Here is a 21631-nt window from a genome sequence, read left to right on the forward strand (position 1 = left end):
GGCCTCCTCCATGTTGGGATTGAAGGTGTATGCTGTTACAGCCCAGCCTTATTTGGTGGTTCCTTATAGAACTAAGTATGTTCTTACCATATAGGCCTATCAATCACACCCAGGAGGAAGGAAAGGTTATGTTCTCTCACACAGAACCTGTATCTGCATATTTATAACAACTCGATTCACAAGGATTCCTGATTGGCTGGTGAGTGGGTCAGGAGCTTTGCTATATCCAAACAGAGGAATACATCTTGGGAATGAGACCAAATAGCTTATGGATTCAGCATGGGCCAGTCTCAAATGCCTTTTATTAACATAGAAAGCAGACTCCCAAAGGGGCACAATGTGTAGCTTTATTTATTCATGCTATGTTTCCAACAAGTTTTGTGAGATAATGACTGTTTCCTCTTGGTGGTTCAGGTGAATGGGGGTTCTGGCCTGAAAAACTTGGAGGTGAGGACAGGTGGTGAATAATTTGCCTATAAAAGGGGAGCCAAAGATGTTTTGGTCTTGTGGGACATTTGAGATGCAGTTTTGCTATATAGCTCAGAGTAGTCTTGAATTTTTAATCCTCCTGCCTCAGCCTTCTGAAATGCTAGGATTACAGGCATGCCCTATGTCTTACTTAGAATTTTATTGCTGTGAAGAGACACCATGACCATGGCAACTCTTTTTTTATTTTTAATGAATGAATGAATGAATGAATTTGTTTGTTTATTTATTTATTTATTTACTGAGACAGGGTTCCTCTGTGTATCCCTGGCTGTCCTGGAACTCACTCTGAAGACCAGGCTGGCCTTGAACTCAGAAATCCACCTGCTTCTCCCTCCCAAGTGCTGGGATTAAAGGCTTGTACTGCTACTGCCCAGCATGACAACTCTTATAAAGGAAAGCATTTAATTGGGGCTGGCTTAGAGTTTCAGAGGTTTAGTCCATTATCATCATGGTGGGAAGCATGGCAGCATGCAGGCAGACATGGTGATGGAGAAGGAGCTGAGAGTTCTACATCTTGATCTGCAGGCAGCAGAAGACTGTGTGCCACACTGGACAGAGCTTGAGCATAGGAGACCTCAAAGCCTTGCCTCCAGTAACACACTTCCTCCAAGAAGGCCACACCTACTCTAACAAGGTCATACCTCCTAACAGTGCCATTCCCCATAGGCCAAGTACTCAAACACATGAGTCTATGGGAGCCATACCTATTCAAACCACCACACTCTCCCAGGACTACTCTGTTCCAATTCTTAATCACAATGGTAATATGACTTTATGTACTTATCAGAACCAAGAAGACTATATGTCAAAAGTGAGTTTTACTTTATGCAAATTACAGAGATTAATTTTTAAACCAATGGATAGTGGTGGGTATGGGAGCTGTCTGAGGTTGACTTTCCCCCCACCCAGTGTTCATTCTGGTTTTCTTGGAGTGGTTGGTAAGCCTGTTGGGGCCGGGTCTTCTCCAGTGACAGCTACTGATACTCCTTAGAAGTGGTCCTTGAAAACTGAAAGAAAGAACTTAGATTATTTGAGATGCTAATGTTTTATTATTTTATGTAGGGGGGTATGTGTGGCTTTACCCCCAGTTTACACTAGCTTCAAGTTTGTAATGCTCCTGCCCCGGCCTCTTAAACATTGGATTACTAGCTGAGAATGGAAAAAAGTTTGCTTTCTTAATCACATTATTGCTATTTCATTCTCCTCTCATTCGTTGGATATGGACAAGAATGTATGGTGTTGTGTTTCATGTCTGACATCCTCTTGTGCTTCTGAGATGAAGCACCCATGAAATGAGGTCATGTTGGAGACACTGGGTAAGAGAGATGGAAAGAAGGTAAGAAAACTGGATTCATGTTGATGAAACTGAGCCAAGACCTGGGATATCCTTATGCCTCAGAGATCTGGAGTATGTGTAAACTGGAGGATCCTTGGGTTGTAATCAGAGAATCTACTGACATGTCTCTGAAGTAGTCCACACTCTGACAACTTAAGACAACTGAACAATAGAGGAATTTCCAGAAAAGTTGGGCATGGAGTCTAACCATTAGCTGAGGAGGAATTGGTTCTTGCTAACTACCAGGAGAGGGAGTTGGCTTTCTTTAAGGGTGTGTCCCCTGGCAGGTCTACCATTCTAGTAGATGATTGCACAGCTAAGAAACTATAGACAGCATTGAGCGAGCTGGATGGATTTGTGAAGTTAAGTCGGTGTGAAATGGGAGTGGATCTGGGAAGAGATGAAGGAGAGTGATCGGTACCAAAGCCTCAAGTTAATAATAATAATAATAGCAATAACTTATATATACATATGGAAAACTAGCAGAGCAGAGGCTAGAGAGGAAGACAGCAAGCGGGAAGGTTTCCCGTATGGTTCTTTCTTGTGCTGTAGTTCCTGTCCTTGCTTCTTTCAACGTTGGACATTTGTTATCTGGAAGTATGAGATGAAATAATAAGCCCCGCCCCCTCTGCCACATGCAAAAAAATAAATAAAAGCAAAAGAAAAAAAGAAATGTTCTTGAAATGATACAAAGCTTGTATCCAACAGAAGACAAGAAGAGGATGTGAACAGGCTCCGGAATCCAAATGATCGAAAATAGAAACAGGTGGTGACAAATGCATTACAGAGCACAGGGAGAAATGTATACATAAAGAAATGGCAGCTATAACCACCAGATTCCGAAGTACTGAGAAGGAGAAGAACCACAGCTAAAAATGCCTCCTTGCTGACAAGGATGAAGAGTGAGGGGACACAGCAAACCTGCTTGTGGGAGCAGAAATAGATGCAGCCATTTTAGCATGACAATGTCAGACACTTGTACACTCTGCAACCCAGCCATCCCACTGCTGCAAATGCACATCAGAATGTGTGCATTCTCACAGAGGATTGTACCTGCATTCCATTTTTAGAGACAGGATCTGTGTAGTATGCAGCCTAGACCACTCAAAATCTTCTTACTACAGAATTCTGAGATTACAACCACAGGACATCTAGCTGGTGTTTTGTTTGTTTGTTTGTTTGTTTGTTTTGTTTTTTATTTTTAAATCATAGGCCTCCTGGAAAAGAAGAAATAGAAATAAATACAAATGCCTGCTGAACTTTAATGTACCCATAGTATAAAAATTTGAAAAACAAACCAGCTATATATGACCACACAGTTGAGTCTCATACACACTACAAAGTAAAGGACACAATACAAAGTTACATTTGGTGTCATTCCACTTATACCTAAGTGGACGGTAACAGTGGTGGGGCCCTCCAGGAATTGAGGACCAGAATTAGGAGGAGACGGGGATTTTCAGTGCTGGCTGCAGCAAGTACCCACTGTTGTTCAAAACTTCTTCCCCACAGGGCTGAGGCATGGTCTCACTATGCGGTCTTACGAAGTAGGTCAAGCTGTCTTCCATTTTGAAATCCTCCTGTCTCACCTGTTTGAGTTTTGTGATTACTAGCTGAGAACTGAAAAGATTTTTTTTTTACTTAGCTTAAATCATATTTAAACTAGCTCTAAATAATCCCACTTTTTCTTTATCTTATACCATATATATGTATGTGCATGTGAATGTGTATGTATAAATATATATAGTCACTATGCATGTCAGGCTCTTTTCGGACTCATAATCCTCCTGCCTCAGCCTCTCCAGTGCTGGGAGAATGTTTTAAAAAAATTCTCTTTGCTCTGCTGGGTTTGTGAAGTGTCTCACACACAGTTACAGGACGCCAGCAATGAGCCAAAGGAAACGTAGAAAAACACCTAGCAGTCAGGGATGTGCAAGATACCATTCTAGGTAATGAGTTCTGAGATAATACTTTCCAGGAGAGACCACCATGGTTCTCCAAGCCTGGTTTCTGCCATTCCTTGCTGTTCCTGCATCCAGAGACCTTTTAAAGGTATATGCTTTTAAGCAAAGTATCAATTCTGTCTCTTGCACTTAATGAATGTTAATCTTACAGAGTGCTCTTCATGATTTAGTACATAGCTTGGAGCAGATTTATTCTTATACAAGTCTACAAAGACTTAAGGTGAGTGCCAGGATCCAAGAGCTTCTCTTTGCCTAGAGATTTCTCATCTAAAACCTCAGAGAGAAGAGATTCGGGGAACCTCACCCATTGCCTCTTAGACAATAAACACATTCTGCAGGGGCTGAATATCAGCTTCACATCGTTTCCATGTAGAGAAATCCCTTCATGTTCTCATCTGGACTGACTAGCTTACTTTTTATTTTAAATATAAGTCAAATATGTCCATTGCAAGAATGCATCAGCTTATACAGGTAAAGTGAAGCAGCCGTCAGAAGCTAAGAAGCTGAGACTATGAACCAGGGAACAGCAAGCAGGTCTGAAATGCCAGCACTTATGCCAGAGATGCTCTTGGGGCCAGAGAGTATCTCCAGGTCTACAGGATGTGTCTAACCTGAAACAGATCACAGCTAGGGGTAGCAATGAATGTGCCCCTACACAACTGTAAACTTACTTAAAACATTATGATGTTTGTTTTACAATCTATTTTCCTTTGCTTTGTGGAATCTGACCATGTGGTTTGTAGATGACAACGTGTGCCACAGTATCAAAAGGTTGGACACACCTGGCAGGCTAGGCTCTAGGCCACTTTGGCCTACATAGTGAGACCCTGTTTGGACATTGTCTGAATCTTTTTAAAAGTCAGAAACATGTATAATAAATGGTGGGCATCAAAAGTTTAGGGAAATTCATCACTCAAGTAAATCTTGTATGTATTTTCCTATAAAGTAGTTGTGTAGTAAGGCTGACAGAGTTCATGTATCCATGTAAACTCAAGTCCCTGAATATAAGTTATATGAATATAAATGTATGCAAATGCAAAATATACAGTACATGTGAATACAAATATATATAGACATACATGTGCAAAAGATAATCAAATAAATATAAACATAAACATTTACCCATATACATAGACAGATTTCAGAGGAAAACATTGATATGTATTATGTGTGTATGCATAATTTGGATCCCATTATAGAATCAGTGGAGAACTGGTGAGGTGGCTCAATGGGTTAGGGGTGCTTGCTGCCACGTCTGATGACCTGAGGTCAATCCTAGAGACCCACATAATAGAGGGAGATAAGTTACAAGTTGTCCTGTGACCTCCACATGCATGCTATAGCATGTACACACACACACACACACACACACACACACACACACATTAAACAAACAAACAAACACAATAATTTTTAAAATTTCTTGTGTATGGATGCTTTGCCTACATGTATGTTTGTGCACCATTAAAACAGCTGCTGCCCAAGAAGGCCAGACAGGTCACTCAGTTCCCTTGAACTGGAGTTACAATGGTTGTGAGCTGCCACGTGAGTGCTGTGAAATAAACCCAGGTTCTTTGGAAGAGCAGCCAGTACTCTTAACCATTGGGCCTTCTCTCCAGACGTGTGTGTGTGTGTGTGTGTGTGTGTGTGTGTGTGTGTGTGTGTGTGTGTGTGTATGTGTATGTGTGTGTGTGTGTGTGAATCAGAGGCAGGGATGTCACTGTCTAGATTTTACCTGTGGCTCAGCTGTAGAGCATCTGCCTTGCCTGTACAAGGCCCTCTGTTCATCCTCAGCAACCACCACCACCTACCCCTCCGAAAAAGAAAAAGAAACAGAAAAGAGAAGAGTTGAGGATTTGGGTGGAATTCACCTATAGCTGAATAATTAAGGAACAGCTGCATCCTCAGAACAAAGTGACCTTTTCATCAAGTTACAAAACATTAAAGGTTAAAGAATGTTTGAAAGGAAGTTAATACTTTTAAAAACACTGGAAAAATTGCCATCTGCTCAAAGGCCTGACCAAAAATGAGAGTAAAGTGCCAGGTGGTCTTTGGGAACCTGGGCAGGTTTAGCTTCAGCTCAGAAGCATGAATGAAGCTGCCTCTTCCTCCTCCGCAGCCAGGGAGCAGGCTCGTAACCCATGATCTTGCTGCACCTGAGCTCAGGAGAGGAACCCCTTAGCAGGCTGCTCCTAATTGCAATCTCGGAACCATACTCCTCTCTCACGAGGAGAGCAAATCAATGAGAGTGTCAAATTTTCCCAGCTTCTATTTTCCATCTGACCTGGATGGTGCAAATTCCATTCGCTGCTAACAGGGAAAATAGAAATATCATCTTAGCAAAGCACTTCCTCTAATGAGTGCGTAGAAAGGTCTGAGGGAACCTCCTTATCAGCCCCTGCAAATGCCTGCTCTTCCCCCAAAGCAGCTCCCCCTCTCTTCCCTTGCCCTGCCCCACACTTGCTCACTCTCACTTGTATCCTTTGTCTGTCTGGGAGGTCTAACCCTGTGACTATCATTCCCATGCTGGCTTTAGGGGCACCACCACGGGATGACAGACTAGTGTGTACCAGGCTCTTCAAGGAGGCAATGGCATGCCTGCAGTTGGGGCAGCCCCTGAGAAGCAGCATCTAGATGCCTCTCTCACATCCTAGACTGAGCTCATCCTAGGCTTGGGGACATCTCTCATTTTGATCAGAGATTTTTCTCCTTAGGTCCCAGGTGCTTCAGATACAGAGCACTGTTACTGGGTAAGTTGTGGACCAAGTATCCAGCCTCCTGTTACTAATACCAAAGCTTGCACTTGCACTCGCCAGGAGCAGGTGCGGTGCGCATGCATGCATATACATGAAGAATAGGCCTTCTGTGTGCATGATGCCTTCTAAGAGGAACTGAGTGGCTGGCTCATTGTAAATGGTTCAGAGGACTTGAGGCTTTGGACTGGTAGCCACCCCCTGTGTTCCTACCTGTCCATGTAGCTGCTTGCATTTATGGAAGGGATTGTGTGACACACTTCAGTGCTGGAGTGATCATGACCCACCTAGGAGCCTCATCATCCCAGAGGTGATATCTGAGAATGATCAAGGAAGGACTTCCTGAGACATAGTCAAAATTGACCGAACCTTCCAAGTATAGGCATATACTTGTGGGAAATTCCTTGTGGGAACTCTGACCAAGCACACAAGCTAGAAGTAAGAGAAAACGTCCTTTTGTATCTGGACCAAACTTTGCTACCAGCTGTTTTCCTTATGCATCCTCCACTGGGCCCAAGATCAAAACCTCCTCTCTTTGGCCAACACCCCTTAAAACTCTGAATGACAGGAACAGCTTGTGCATTAGTCACCTCGTGTTGGGCATCATACTTTGAAGATGCAGATGAAACCTGCTAAGTGATCCAAAATCGAAATCAACTCTCTCCCATATTTGTATCAGTAACTAATATTTTTCCTTGGGTTAGCCGACAGCTCAGGTTAGTCCCAAACTCTGAATCCTCCTATCTTAGATTTCAGAGTGCTAGGATTATAGACTATAAGACAGCAAGTAGCGCTTATTGCTCAGTGTTCTTACAGTTATGGAGCCAGCCTGAGGCCAGGCTCTGCTAGGCTCCGGCCCTCCCAGAGACTTTTTGGTTAGTGGGTGGGGGTGGGGTCTGGGGGAGAACAGCTGTAGTTAACTGACTTCTGCTGAGCATGTCTGGAGGAGAAGTGCTTAGAGGGGACTCATGTCACCTCTTAAAGACCCTTGTGGCCTGGATAAAGAGCTGGGGATTAAGCACTGTCTAGGCCCATCTCTAAGCTTTGTGATGGGAGAAGGGACAGAGTGCTTATTATTTCACAGCAGACTGCAGAAACAGTGCTACCCCTCAGGTTAAGGCTGGCACACAGTGGGAAGACACTGCAGAGAGGCCCCAATCCATTCCTATGAACTGAGTCAGGTCTCTCACTCAGGAGCCAGACCAGAAGATGGGCTTGCCAGGTTTCCTGAGAAGACCAAGAGTCCCTGGCCACCAGTGGTACCCCAGTTCCCTTTATATCCTTGGGAAAACCCTATGCAGAGTTTCCATTTGCTGACTAGTGATTTACAAGTTCCCTTTTGTACACACTCACAGTGCTGCCTTGAGCCTGGGTGCTTTCTCCCTAACATCCCTGACCAGATGAGTCCTGCCTGCTGAGGCTCCTACTAACCTCTAGGCAGAGCCTGTCTCCATTTGCAGGAGCAATGCCACAGTTGATGTCCTGTGACATCTCAGGCCTGATGAAACCTGAGAGAATAACATAGCTCTAAACTGGGCTACCTTTCCTGCCTGTTGGGATGGAATCTTCCCCCCAAGGCAGCTTAGATCTATCTGTTCCAGAATTTTAGTAGTGGGAAGCCTGGTGTGGTCTGAGATGAGCCAAGGGCCAACACAGCAGTCAAACTATTAGAAAGGGTCTAGGGCCCGGCCTAAATTCCTGAGAGTCTCTGCCTGATTCTGCAATTCTGCTGATTCAAGTGCAAGAGAGATAGAGGCTCCAAGACATTCCTGATCCACTTGGGCAACTCTAATGCCCAAGAGCACTTGTAGAGTGCTCTCCCACCCTCCTGTCCCAGAAGGGCCACATTATGTCCCGCCTCTCGAGGGTGCTAAAGGAGACGTGGCAAGGCCAGCTTCTGCTCCTGCTCAAAGGGGGAGCCCCAGGGACTTCACAACACTCCCACCCCCGCGTGCCTAATTTGAATATTTCATTGGCTGCCGCCAGTCTGGTCAATTTATCATGCAAATGCGGGTGCCCTCCGCGCCAGAGAGGAGCCACCGCCCGCGCTGGAGAGCGGCGCCCGATTGGTGGCGCAGACAGCGGCATTTGTAATGTTTTTCTTTGGGCATTAGAGTCATTTACCAATGCCATCGCAGGAACTCCAGGCAGTGCATCACAAGCCACTTAAAGGGTTTTATTGGCAGCTTTGAAACTTCTTAACATGTTCTTTTATTTTATACCAGGTGTCGACCAGTCTGACCTTTCTTTCACCCCCTCCCTCCACCCCAAAAGCCAGGAACCTCACACACTGGTTAGTTCCCTCAGAAATAGTGCACGGGGTGGTGACTTGGGGAGAATATAAAACAAAACAAAACTCATAGATTCTAAATGAATGCCCTGAGAGTTTTTATGACAGTCAAGGAGGGACTCTTCGAAAGAAAGAACAGGACAGAAAAACAGAAAGGGGAAAAGGAGGAAGAAAACTCAAAAGACAGAAGTCAGACAGCAGTAAAGACAAATTTTAGTAAGGGCTTCTGTGCAGGGTGTGTGTAGATCTTTAGATCTTCTAGACAGAAGAGCCCTGGGGCCAGATACCACTTGCATATTACATAATCTGACCCTGTGCCACCCCGCCCCCTCCACCTTCTGGCACCCTACCGTCCAAATACAAGTAATATTTACTAAGTTTCAAAACAGATACAAGAGAAAAGAATAAAGCTTCTTGCCTCTCTTTACCTGCCCCTATTCAGTGCTGCATTTGTTTTTTCCTGTTTGGGAAGTGGGAACAGTCACAACCCCATCTTGAGTTAGACAGAAAAGAGGAGCGATGTAGGAAGAGAGAAAGAGGAACGAGATTTCTTGTGGTCTGGTAACCCCCCTAGCCAGTTAATGAGATCATCTTGTTAGGAAGGTGGGCTCTATTTGGTCCTCAATGACCCGGTGTTTTGACTACTGGAACCTCCTCCCCCCTTTATTCGAAGAGCGGAAGAGCTAAAGAGCCGGGTTCAGACCTGCACCGGGTCACTAACATCCATGAGCTCTCGCCACCGCGCGGGAGCAGGTGGGCATCTCCGCATCCCCATCAGCAAAAAGGTAGCCCTTCCTGGCCAGGGGCGAGTTCCACTCCTGGCCAAGGGCGAATCTCTATGTGGCCAGGATCAGCTATCTTGAACATAGGTTTTGTTTGTCTTTTAAATGTCCAAATGGTTTCTACAAATTTATTTCACTCAGTGGAGTTGGAGCGAGAGCATGCAATGATGTTGGGAGGGGGGGATTTGGAGGAAATTCTCCCTTAGAACCCAAGTCCGCAGGTGGGATCTGACCAAAGGGCATTTCCTTGGTAACTGTTCTCTTGAAAGGAGCTTAAAGCAGCTCTGTCCTGTTAAGACGGAAATACAAAGACTTTCAGTTTTCTCTATTTAACTGTCGGTCTCCAAAAAGTTTTCCGTAACTTCGCTAAACGAATGAAAAAACATTTCGGAAGAAAACGGAGGTATTTGAAAATAGGGTTGGGGGAGGGAAGAAGGGATCCGGGGACTGCCACAGTGGGTAAAGAAGCTGCTTGGCTTAAGCCCAGACCCCACCCCACCCACGATCATCATCTCCCGTCCCTCTGCTGTTAGATTTAGTTTTTGTTGTGCTTTTCTTTAAGCTAATTGCCCAGGAATCTAGGATGGGAAGAGGGGATGAAGCAAATGGAAGGGAAAGCAGCAGGCACCAGCTTCCTTGGGGGAGGGAAAGCTACACCTCTGGGATTTACCACCAAAGTTCTTCCTAATCGAGTCAACTAGCTTTCAACCCGCCCCATCTGCATCCCGGAATCCGGACTGATCACCAGCAGCAAGGCTACCTGGGACAGAAGCCCTCCAGCCCTTTTGCTTTCAAGTCAAAAAGTTCAGCTGAAAACCCACAGACTTGCACTGGCCATGTAGGCAAAATTGGGTCTTTTCTTACGAGTCCCAAGACCTAAAAAATTAGCAAATTAGATTGGATACCAGGAGGGGGATGGGAGTGTATGCCTGCATATATGGCTGTGTCTTCTTGTGTTGGATTTGGGAAGTTCTTATAATTCTTGTTTTGCATAAAACCATTCTCTTCCTTTTCTTAGATTGTCCTCCACCCTTAGTCTCACTTTCCTTGCACCTGATGCAGCTCTCCAGAAGCTGGGAGAGAAGTGGCATTAATATACCTCATCTACCGGCCCTGATTTTCAAAGTTCAAGTCCAAACTGTAAATGTTCTTGGGGAGAATTTGCAAAGAAAACATCTGGTTTCTTAAAACAAAGCTACCAGGAAAAAAGAGAAACAAACTTTCACTGCTGTGAGAAAGTACCTTAAGCAAACAGGCTAAAGCCTGACTCAGGCCCTCCTAACCCCGGCTTTGGCAGGGACTGAAGCCCAGTGCCAGGTTGAAATGAATGAGTGGTAGGAATCTTCGGTCCCATGGCACTTTTCCATCATTGCCTGACCCAGAAAAGCGAGGGGAAAAAAAGCAGGTCCACAAGGTTTCCTGACCATTTCAGGTTAGAGATAAGTTAGTACTGGGACCCCTAGTCAGGACCCACCCCGGGTTGTTGCCAAAGGCCCATGCCATCACCAAAGGCTCCCAGAGCCCTTCAAGATGACACTTCCATGGACTCAGCATGTACCCCCATCTGAAGTCAGAGTTTAGGCCACACCTGTCTGGGAGACACCAGGTAACCCTAGCTCCTGGAATGATGGCATTCAGGGTGTCCTTTTCTTCTTGGTGGGTACTCCACTAGAGACATACTCCAGCCTTCCTAGGACCAGGAAGGCTATCATTTAACTACCCTCAGTGGCCACCTAGAACACAAACTTGGCTGCCTCCAGGTAGTGGCCAAGCCACTACTTCCCATCATATAACTGTAAACAGTATACTGGGCTGGGTGTAGGCTCCTTGCATCTCAGAACATTGTTTTGAGCCATGTCTTTAATTGATATGACCCACCCTCAAGGGGCTCAGGCTAGCCAAGGTGGATGAAACTTATGATAATCGGTCCCAGGAATGGAAATCTGGGTAGGGTGTGTCACCGTTGACCTAGACAACTCTCTCTGGGAATCTTCTGGAGATTCGTCGGAAGGTAGCAGTCCACCAGGTTTCCACTGAGTCTTAGATGCAGTCTCAGGGGCAGTCTTGGTTCCTGGGAATGTGGAGGGGTCATAATCTGACCACCCAATTTCAAGGTGAGTCTCCTGACCAAGATGCCAGCTCCCAGTTTTCCCCATGGGCTTTTGGCATTGGGTGTTTAGGTGTTTCTCTTCATTCAGCTCCTTTTTTCCTCAGTTTATTTTTAGGGGCTTAATAAATTATTCTCAGAAATTCGACACCTCTCAAAGGTAGAAGTCTTTAACTTAAGACATTCACTACCCAGCACAATTCAAAGTGGACCAGAAGTTCCTAGGTACTTGCCCAGACACGGAAAGCCTATTGTTGCCTTTAAAAGATAACCGAGTCTCTATGAAGAGTAGAGTGAACGATTTCTACATAGTATATCTTTTACAGAATTCTATATCCTCTACCATGCTCGGGCTTTTCCGCCCTCTAGTAGAGTGTGAAAACAGCTGGACCGCTGAATGCGGTGTGCGGAGCCGACATCCTACAGCACAGGTTACTTTCCTGAGCGTGCCTACGCAACCCTTCTCTGGCCTTTCCCAGCACCTAGCAACCCTTAGCGCTTGCCCGAACGCAGCTCTTTTCCCCTTGGAATCCCCTAACTGCGATATGAACTGCAGAAAGGGTTGCTTGCCGCCGGAACAGTCGACAGAAAATATTTACAATAATAAAGTCAGGTCAAATGCCAGGCAGACTTCTTTCAGATGTCAGAGAAGTAGGACTCCTGCACATACCCTTCCCCTGCGGTTCTTAGAGAATTGAAAGGCCTCTGGGAGGGTCATACTCATCGGGGACACCTGTGCTTGTGTGTTTAACCATCTGAGTAGATCCAGAAGGAGCGGGAAGCAAAGGAAGTACAAAAGGAAGAACTCGCAACTGCAGCCTCGGCAGCCAGGAACTATCTGCAAACTCTGGTTTCTCAAACATATGGCCCTGCCCCCTTTTCTGTAATGACATGTGAATTTCAGAGTTACTCCTATCAGACGCCATTTCTTCCTAAACAGAGGCCCCTTCACTTTCACCTAGAGTCCATTGGTCGGCCTTTCTCCAGGTCAGGCCCTAGGAAGCAGCAGTCAGTCCCGGCTATACAAAGTTTTTGTTCTTGTTGAAATCTTGCTAGGTGCAGAAGGGCAAACTCCATAACCTAGCACCTAGCCCAGTGAAGAAAGTTAAGGTCCCGCATTCTGGTAGCTTCAGGATCTACTTTGTGTCGGGTGAGAATTTGGGGGAACCCTGCTCTTTTAGTTACACCCAGGCTTACAGCAGAAGCGAAGAGAAATCCTAAGGAAATATAAGGAGTAGGCTGACCTTGCCCACTTGCGCTGTTCCAATGTTCCATCCGTAGAACGACCTAGAAAACTATGCACACGTTGTGATCTCCCAGTTTAAGGGCGAATGGGTGCATGTAAGCTAAAAGAACTCGGCAGAAATAGAAATCCAGGCGGTGCCAAGACGGCCGAATCTGTTTGAGTGCCCCACCGGGCAAGGCAGTGTGGCCGCAGTGTGCACTCCTCACAGTCCGTGTTGTGCGTGACAGGCTGTCGCTGCAATGTGCAGCCCATTGACACTGATGGATGCGCCAATGGTTGGACGGACAGATGTTAGGGCGGATCACACAGTGCGCGGCGTCTGAGCAGGGAGGGCTAGGCACTGGCAAGCAGGGGTGCCGACAGGCGACAGGGGAGCCGCTTGAGCCACAGCACGAGGGTATGAGGAGTGGGGGTGGGCAGCGAGGGAACGAAGGTTGAGAGAGCACCAAAAGGAAGCAAAGGGAGAGGGAAGCATCCTTTGGGCGAACTCCCGGTACGCGGTGCCCAGCGCTGTGAACACGCCGCCGCCGGCGTGCCTAAATGGGCTCTCCCGGCTTTAAATGTGAGCCGGGGACTTTCTGGGTCTGACCTCCAGGGACAACGACCCTCCTCCAGGTCAGAGGGGCGCAGCGGCCACCTGAACCGTGAGGTCAACGGCGGGGCCAGCCGACTCACCGATCCCTCGCTCGCAAGAAGCTTTACGCGCCGGGGCCCGCGTCTCCTCGGCCTAGAGGAGACGCCGCTTCGGCCTCTGCAGCCGCAGGCACCAGGCACCCCAGGCGCACCCACCCACGGTACGCGACACACACTGGCAGCTCGGGAGCTCAGCCGCACGGGCTTCTGGCTCTCGACTCCGCCCGGGATCCACGCCGGGTTAACTCAACTCCCGAGCGCCTAGGCGCTGGAGCCAGCTTTAAAGCCCCGGAGGACAGCGGCCACACATCTGCATTCAGGGAGGCGTCTGGACCCAGCCCAAGCCGGCCGGCCGGGGGCGAGCTGAGACTTTTGATCTTACCGGTAGGGTGAGATCTTGGTCTCCTGGTCTATAAGAAAAAGAAAAGCACGCTGTGAACTTTTAAAACAAACTTGAAAAACCAACCACAAAGAAAGCATGAAAAAGAGACAGGGCTGAAGAAGAGGGAAGGGAAAAATAAGTTTAAAATAAGAGGAAGAAGAAGAAGAAAAAAATAAAAGGAGCCAGAAAGGAAGGCCAGGGTTTGCAGCTCCCAGTGCGCTCAGGCGGCTAGCCCTGGGGCGCAGGGCGCCAGCCCTCGTGTAGACTGTGGGCCTCGGGGCTCGCGTGGGTGCCAGGGTCCCAGCCGGCGCACCCAGATACAGTGCTGCTCCCGGGAGCTAGGGGCCCAGAGGCCACCCCAGCCACCGCCGCCCGGAGCCCGCTGCGCCGCGGCCGCCCCATTCCCGGCCTAAGAGCTGGCCCAGGGAGACGCAATCGAGCCCGCAGCGCATCGATGCGCCGCCGCCCGCGCCTCTCAAGCTCTGGCTGGCGCTCAGCCGCCACCGCTCGAGGGTCGCTCGCGTGAAATCCAGCCCACCCGCGCCCTCACCACCAGAGTAAGTGAGCCCACGTCGCCCTGTCGCCACCGCAGCCTTCCAGCCGCCTCCTTCCCGGGACGTATCGGCCGAGTCTGCCCGGAGCCTCTGCGACCCCAATCACCCAATCAATAATCAATCCCCTTCGTCCAGAACTGCTCCTAAGCCGGGAGCGGCTGAGGCAGCCCCCCGTCCAGGGCGCACCCCGGCGGGGGATGGGCAGGGGAGCCCGAGTTTCTTCTCCCTCCCCCGTTCCCGCCTTGGCAACCTACGACGCCTTGGGTGGGGGGCGCGGCCAGGAGCCCAAGGGGGCGAGACGCGGGGTGCTGAGACGGTGATTGTCCCAAAGTCAGTAAAGGAAACTTGGAGGTGCCCCCTCCCACGCTTACCCCCGAAACAAGCCTGGGAAAGTTTATGACGGGGGGCGGGGGAACGGAAGGAGGTAGCCACGGTGGGTCCCAGGAGAGGAGCCCCAGGGCCCACACCCATGTCAGCCAGCACATCTTCTCTCCAGGGCATCCCCCGGGGCCCTGGCATCTTTGTAGGGGTACCATCCCAAGTTGGGTAGCGCTCTGGGGCTTTGCACGCGGCGGGTAGAGAGGAGTGCGGGCCGGGAGGGGCAGCCGGGAGCGGCCCGGGGTTGAGCCCGGGTGGGGAAGAGGGATGGGCGGGGGCTGTGGGCGCCCCGGGACGGGCTCCGCAGGGCGGACCCCGCGCCCCTGCGAGAGCGCTCGGGGCGGAGACGGGGGGCCAGCTCCGAGTGTCTGGACTTGGGCGGGGGGCCCTGGGCAGGCGTCCGGGCCAGGACCCGGGCTGGGGGCGCCTCCGCGGGCAGGCGAGTGACACGATCATCTCCTTTTCCTTTAAGCTTGCCTGTTGCCGACGCCGCCGCTCCAGCCGCGCCGTGGGCAGAAGACTGGACCGCTGAGCCCCGGGCCGCGGCGGCGGCGGCTGCGCCCCCCCCCTCCACCCCCGGATGCCTTGACCTCCCTGCTTGGGGGCGGGAAGCGGGGCAGGACCGGCCGGGGTCGCTCCTGGGCTCCTCCTCTCATCTCTTGCCCGCCTTCTCCTCCTTCACTCCCCGCCCCCCAGCCCCGAACCCCAAGCACCTCGTCTGGGGACGGGGCGGGGGGGGGGCAGGGCGACTGCTCCTCCCCGCCCCCTCCTCCTCGGGCCTCTGGAGCGATTTGTCAAACTTCCCATTCCGCCGGCAGCGCGGTCCTCCTCCTCCTCCTCCTCCTCCTCCTCTGCCTCCTCCTCCCCCTCGCGCTCCTCCTTCCCCGCGCCTCCCTTGCCCGCCCTCCTTCCCTCCGCACGTTCGGGGATCGCGGCGGAGCGCAGCGAGGGGGGGACGCGGAGAGCCGGGGCGCAGCAGCATCCTGCGGGCGGCCGCTCTCCGGGGGGGAGGCTGCGAGCAGGCCCGCCTCGCCCCCCCCCCCGCCGCCCCTCCCTCCCTCCCTCGGCTCAGCCCGGCAGCGGCGGCGGCGGCGGCGGCGGTGGCAGTCGCGGGAGAAGCATCATGCCGAGGAGGAAGCAGCAGGCGCCCCGGCGCGCAGCAGGTACGAGCGGCTTCCCCTTCCTCCTCCGGTCCTCCTCCTCTTCCTCTGCTCGCGCCGCGCCTCTGGGCCGCCGGCCCCCGCGCTGCTCGCCGCACTCCTCGCCTCTCTCTCTTTTTCTGTCTGTCTCTGCGGGCGCAGAGTAACTCCGGGAGCCCGGCTGGCTCGCGGCTCTCCTGCCCGGGTGCGCGCGCCCCCCAGTTGCCCCGCTACGTTCTTCGCTCGACCGACTCGCACACCCTCCTGGGGACGACCGAGCCGGCTTAGGTCCCCGCCTCTGCCGATCCGGCTGCAGCGGGGAAGGCGCTCTCCAACCGGTGCCTTTCGGTGGGGGGCGGGCGGGGTCACCTGAGTTCTCTGGGACATCTTCCGCGTTGTCCCGGGCAGTACCCGGTGCCTACCGGGACCAGAGCGAGTTAGAGTGAGCTAGCGGATCCCTCTGGCCACCTTACTGCTAATTCGATTGATTCTTCATTTATTGGGCCCAAACCGGGTACAGCGGTGGAAACCAGAGCGCACTGGGTCTGGGTATTGTCAGATGACTGTCAGGTCAGTGTTGGATGCTGACATTTCCTCCATTCGTGAATGTCTTCTTACCCCCTCCGTCTCTTTCCGCTGCTGCTCCCTACCCTTTTCTAATACTTAGTTCTGGGACATATCTGAGTACTTCCCCCCTCCCTCTCTTTTTCTGCCAGGAATGTCAACTCCTGTTAGGACTGAGCTGATTTTTTTTTTTTTTTCTGGAAAAGAGAATCATTGAAAACAAAACAAAACCCACACACATAACATTATTTTGCAATAATGTCGGTTGGGGGCACGTTGGCTGGAAGAAGGGTTTCTGGCCGGTTGCCACCCTTGATTTGATGACTGATTGATCGCCCGTCATGCCTGTGCCTTTGATCTATTCATTCCCAATAAACATCAATAAATCACTAGCAATAGTGAGGCCAAGCTCCGTGACGTCAGGAGGGCCCTGTCAGTGCAACTTCAGGGATTTGGGGCGGCTTGCTGAGAGAGGACCACATATGGACGTGATGTATTTTGATATGAATAACACTCAGACGTGCAGAGGCTCAGATGCTGCCTGAAGGGGAGGGTTACATAGGAGTCCTTTTCTTTAATCTTCTTTCTTCTCACTTCTCTTTTGATAAAAGAGAGGAGGGCTGAGAGAAGAAGGGTCACCAAGGTAATGTTCCACGTGCTGGTGGGATGCAGGCTAGTGATGGTGCTCTGCAGGCTGCTGCTGCTGCTGCTGCTGCTGCTGCTGCTGCTGCTGGTGATTACCATCAGGCCAGCGGGGCTCCTACCTCAGCTGCACTCTGGCCTCCAGTCTCTTTACCAGGGTCACAGGGAAGCAGCCATAAGGTACTTCTTCCAGAAGTGTATTGGTCTGACAGTGTTGTGAGGAAGCCTTAGGTGGGGATTCAGCTTGGTTTGGTGCAGAGAATGAAGGCATGCTTTCCCTCTGTACTCTCAGTGTTACCCAAATTTAGAAAGTTTGAAGATCCCAACAGAGAGCTCACCTCCTCACTGATGCTGCCCGCTCATCCCACCTCCTCCTTTAAATTCCAAGCTTTAGCAGTGAGCTTATCTACCCAAAATAAACTCTAAAACTTTGGAGGCATCCTTTACAAAGTTGGGTAGTAGGAATGTCTTGGGCTTCTTCCAGTCTGGGATTTTTTTTTCTTTCTTTTTCGGGTACACATTTTTTAAGGTATCTGTGCCTCCATCCAATGAAACATATGTGGTTGCATCTTTACATTTGATTTTGAACTCTGTAGCTCTTCTTTACTGCTCCACCCGGCCCATAGGACCAACATGCTGTTTTCTCAAACATGCTGTTGGTTTGATTTTTATTTTTATTTATTATTTTTATTTTTTTTAAAGCAACCTGTTCCCTAACCTTTTTGCACTTCTAAGCCAGCCAGGAAATCTCAGGTCAGTTAAGGAAAATTCATTATATAAAAACTTGACTGCCCGACTAATGGGAGATGGAAGAATGGCTTTGCTCTATCAAAATGACCCGTCAAAACGACTTTGTTTCATATTTGATTTAATTGTCTCTCTCCTGACAGGCACATTCATCAATAGCTTAATGGTCAATCAGAAGTTGGCAGAATGAGTGCTTTCTTTCTTTCTCATACCCTGGTTTTGGATTTACTTTATCAGAATGCCTCTGCCTAATGGACTCGTGGAGGAGGGGGTGCAGGATGGCTGAAGGGCTCCACACAAAACCATCCCACAGTTAGGCTGCTTATGAGTGGCCCAGGCCAGTAAGTGAGCTGTGTGAAGTGAGCTTTGCTTTGTGTGCTTCTTAGCATGGATGGACTAGGAACTTCTCTGCTTTCCCTCCTTTTTGTTTTTAGTTCTCGAAGCTGCTTTGGTGACATCCTGGGAGTGATAACAAATTGATTGCTTTGTACTGATAGAGAGACGGTGGGAAAAAAGAAAGATGTCTGCTGATTGGTGACTGGGAATCCTGTCCACAGCAACCTTGAGAATACTGGAGAACGACGCCCCCCCCTCCCCAAAACTGAAAGGTCCGCTCAGCCATAAAAAAAGAAAAGTTGTTTTGCCAGCTTCATTAGTGTTCACCTAATTAGCTGTAAACCTGATGGATTCCTGACAGCTTTAATGATTGGAGATGACAAGCTTGACGCAGTGTCATGCAGCAGAATTAGGTTTGCAGCTAGTTTGATGTAATCAAGTTGATATTACACAGTCCTGGCTGCCTTTAGTTGTGCATTAACTCAATTTTCTGCTGCAGGTGACAAATGGGCTTTGGTACCTGGATAATCATGTCATAGGAATTAGGGCCCTTTTAATGGTCTGGGGTAGAATAGCAACCACAAAGCGCCCAGAGCTGGGGAGAGCTTGCAGACATAGCGCACAGGTGCACGCAGGCTTTCTATCTAGGCCAAGTGTGGCATAGCTCTCCGAAAGGCCGAAGCAGGCTCCAAGAATCCCTGAAAAGATGATTTCTGCAATTTAGATTTTGAAAATAGAAATTATGCATGATCTAGAGTCTTTTTGCAGAGAGGGAGAATGGGCAAGAAAGAGGAGTTTCTTCACCTTCTGGACAGAAATCTGGGCAGGAGTTTCCTTCCTGGGAGCTTGTAATATGAAAAGGCCAGGCATTCGTACGGGGAAGATTGTTATTGCACACTGAAGCTGGGTTAGGCATGACCAGTGTCCTGTAGGCAAAATAGCTATTATTCCTTGCTTAAAACACCCCCCTACACACACACACATCATAGTGTTTGTTTTTAAACAGATATTTTCAGAAAATATCAGGGCTGAGCTATCCACCTATGTACATTTTCTGGAGGGTGCAGCACAGAAGGTCACTGTTCGGCTTAAAAAAAAAACTTCAGTGGGCAAGAACTCATCAGTGACTTTTAAATTCTTTTTTTTTTTATTTTCCTTGCAAAGGTGCATTCTTCTATGGTGTTCTTAGGTGGTGGCCTTGTGAGGGTCAATCTTCAGGCATCCCGACTTTTGTAAAAGGGGATAGGACCAGCTGGTGTCACTGAACTCTGGGTTTTCCTGTGATAGCAGGTCTTCCCCAGTGCTAGTGGACATGCGCATGCCAGAGAGGTGGCTCACCTTGTGGTGTGCTTGCTTGTGACACCTTCATCAAGTTGCTTCCTACTAGGGCAGCTCCCCACAGCATCTTCTGCCTTCTCTCTTGGAAGCCTCTGAGCACTCAGGAAGACATGCCCGCATCTGCCTGAGAAATGTGTTCTCTCTCAGACCTGCCATATCTCCTTTGGATAGGCAGTCTTCTCTAGAGCAAGGAGACATAGAACTGGTTTTGGCTGGCCTATGTTTTTTTTTTTTCCTCCCCATTTTCTTTAAAACCAAAGGAACTATATACATTTTAAAAAGAAGACGAAGAAGATGAGGAAGAAGAAGAAAAAGAAGAAGAAGAAGAAGAAGAAGAAGAAGAAGAAGAAGAAGAAGAAGAAGAAGAAGAAGAAGAAGAAGAACAAGAAGAAGAAGAACAAGAAGAACAAGAAGAAGAACAAGAACAAGAACAAGAAGAAGAACAAGAACAAGAACAAGAAGAAGAACAAGAAGAAGAAGGAGAAGAAGTTGTCGTCAATGAAGAAAAAAACACAGGAGATGGAAGGCGAGGGATCTTTCTGTGGGTCTCTACCTGGGGAAGTGTAAACCCCACCCCATGATTTTGACGACTGTCAGAGAGGAGGGCTTCAAGGGCAAGCCTTGATTATGAGCAGAGGTTATTGCCATTTTGTTCTTGGGTTTACCTTGAGTATGTTCCTGAATGTGAGTAACGTTGTCAAAAGCTGATATATCAACAGTTATTCCCCAGAGTGTCTCAAAACTCTGCGTCTCCTCTCCTTTACTAAAGACTGGTTCGTGAGGTGATGAGAACAGAAGGTGATTGTGTTCAGAGATTTGGGAGATGTGAAACCCAGGTGAGCTTGTAGGTTGCAAACCTGTCTTTCAGTCGGGCCTGACACTTCGTCAAAGACAAGGATCATGCTAAGGGAGATGTATGGATCCCGTCTAGGGTGCTTTTTCTTGTACACATGGGCTGCAGAGTGAGGCCTGGCCAGGCTGCAGTGCACAGACATGAGGAAAGGCCAGGAACTGGCAGGTGTCCCGTGGTCCTGATGTCACAGCCTCTTTTAAGTCCATCAAGCACTCTGGATGCAACCTTGTGAGGGTTTCCTGTGGGCTCAGTTTCCATCCCTACCTGCCACTGGACAAACTATGCATATATCTGGCTTTGCAGTTAAGAAAGTAAAATGTGAGGTGACCTGCATCTACCCTTCTGTACTAGTACCTTGCCAACTAAGCTGCTGGGTTCTGGGAAGAAGCTGCAGGCTTTTCCTTCACCCAGAGCCTGAGCGCATGGAAGACAGGCCAAACCAAGGCCCCGTGAGGTGCTCCCTGATCATAGGCTCGTGTTTTACTTAGATTCTAAATGGTGGTTTCCGTGTCTGAAGGTAAAAATGAAAGGTGAATACAATATATTTTATTTGGTAACAATGGTGTAGGCTTGAACATCCAGGCAGAAAATGTGCACTTGTAATTAGACTCAATAGACAGGCAGTCATTTTTAAATTCTTTGACACATGCATAAAATAGTCATATAATAAGATAAGATGACAATTTTATGTTAGGTTGATAAAGTGTCCTGATACTTGCATTTAAATGTCTGTAAGCCTTTTTTTTTTTTTTTAAATCCAGACAGATTAATTCTAGTTTCCAGTATTTGCAGTTAGTCATTCAATTAATTTTTAAATCCTACTAAACAATGACTATGAATATATTTTTCCTCCCTTTCTGGATTTTATTTTTTTTCAAAAACCTGCATTGTAAGAAATGGATAAAGAGTGGAGCTTTCCTTAATTTTTTTTCAGCATGTGTAAAATTTACATCCAATGTTGAGTCAAAAATTCAGGTTGCTATTTGTGGCTACAGTAAGGAGATAGATACATTCTTGAAAATAATCTTCCCAAAGACAGTAGCACATGGCGGGCTTAAGGCCACTTGCCTGAGAGACTGACAGATTCTAGATTATTAT

General features: G+C 48.6%; 1 protein-coding gene and 1 long non-coding RNA gene across 2 annotated transcripts in view; one reads left to right on the forward strand and one right to left on the reverse strand.

Moving 5' to 3' along the window:
* Positions 1-1288: 1288 nt before the first annotated feature.
* LOC116102047 lies at positions 1289-8366 on the reverse strand. Its single transcript, XR_004122980.1, has 3 exons — positions 5525-8366; positions 2879-3042; positions 1289-1496 (listed from the first exon to the last, which is right to left on the reverse strand). It is a non-coding gene; the product is annotated as an uncharacterized LOC116102047 (long non-coding RNA).
* Positions 8367-15849: 7483 nt separating this feature from the next.
* The window catches only part of Tshz3 (teashirt zinc finger homeobox 3), a 75765-nt gene continuing 69983 nt past the window's right edge, over positions 15850-21631 (forward strand). Inside the window, exon 1 of the mRNA XM_031386223.1 lies at positions 15850-16077. Coding sequence (XP_031242083.1) covers positions 16038-16077 — 40 coding nt within the window. The 5' untranslated portion in view covers positions 15850-16037. The remainder of the gene's footprint in view (positions 16078-21631) is intronic.

Source organism: Mastomys coucha, unplaced genomic scaffold, assembly GCF_008632895.1.
Source record: "Mastomys coucha isolate ucsf_1 unplaced genomic scaffold, UCSF_Mcou_1 pScaffold21, whole genome shotgun sequence".
In the NCBI taxonomy this organism is placed as follows: domain Eukaryota; kingdom Metazoa; phylum Chordata; class Mammalia; order Rodentia; family Muridae; genus Mastomys; species Mastomys coucha.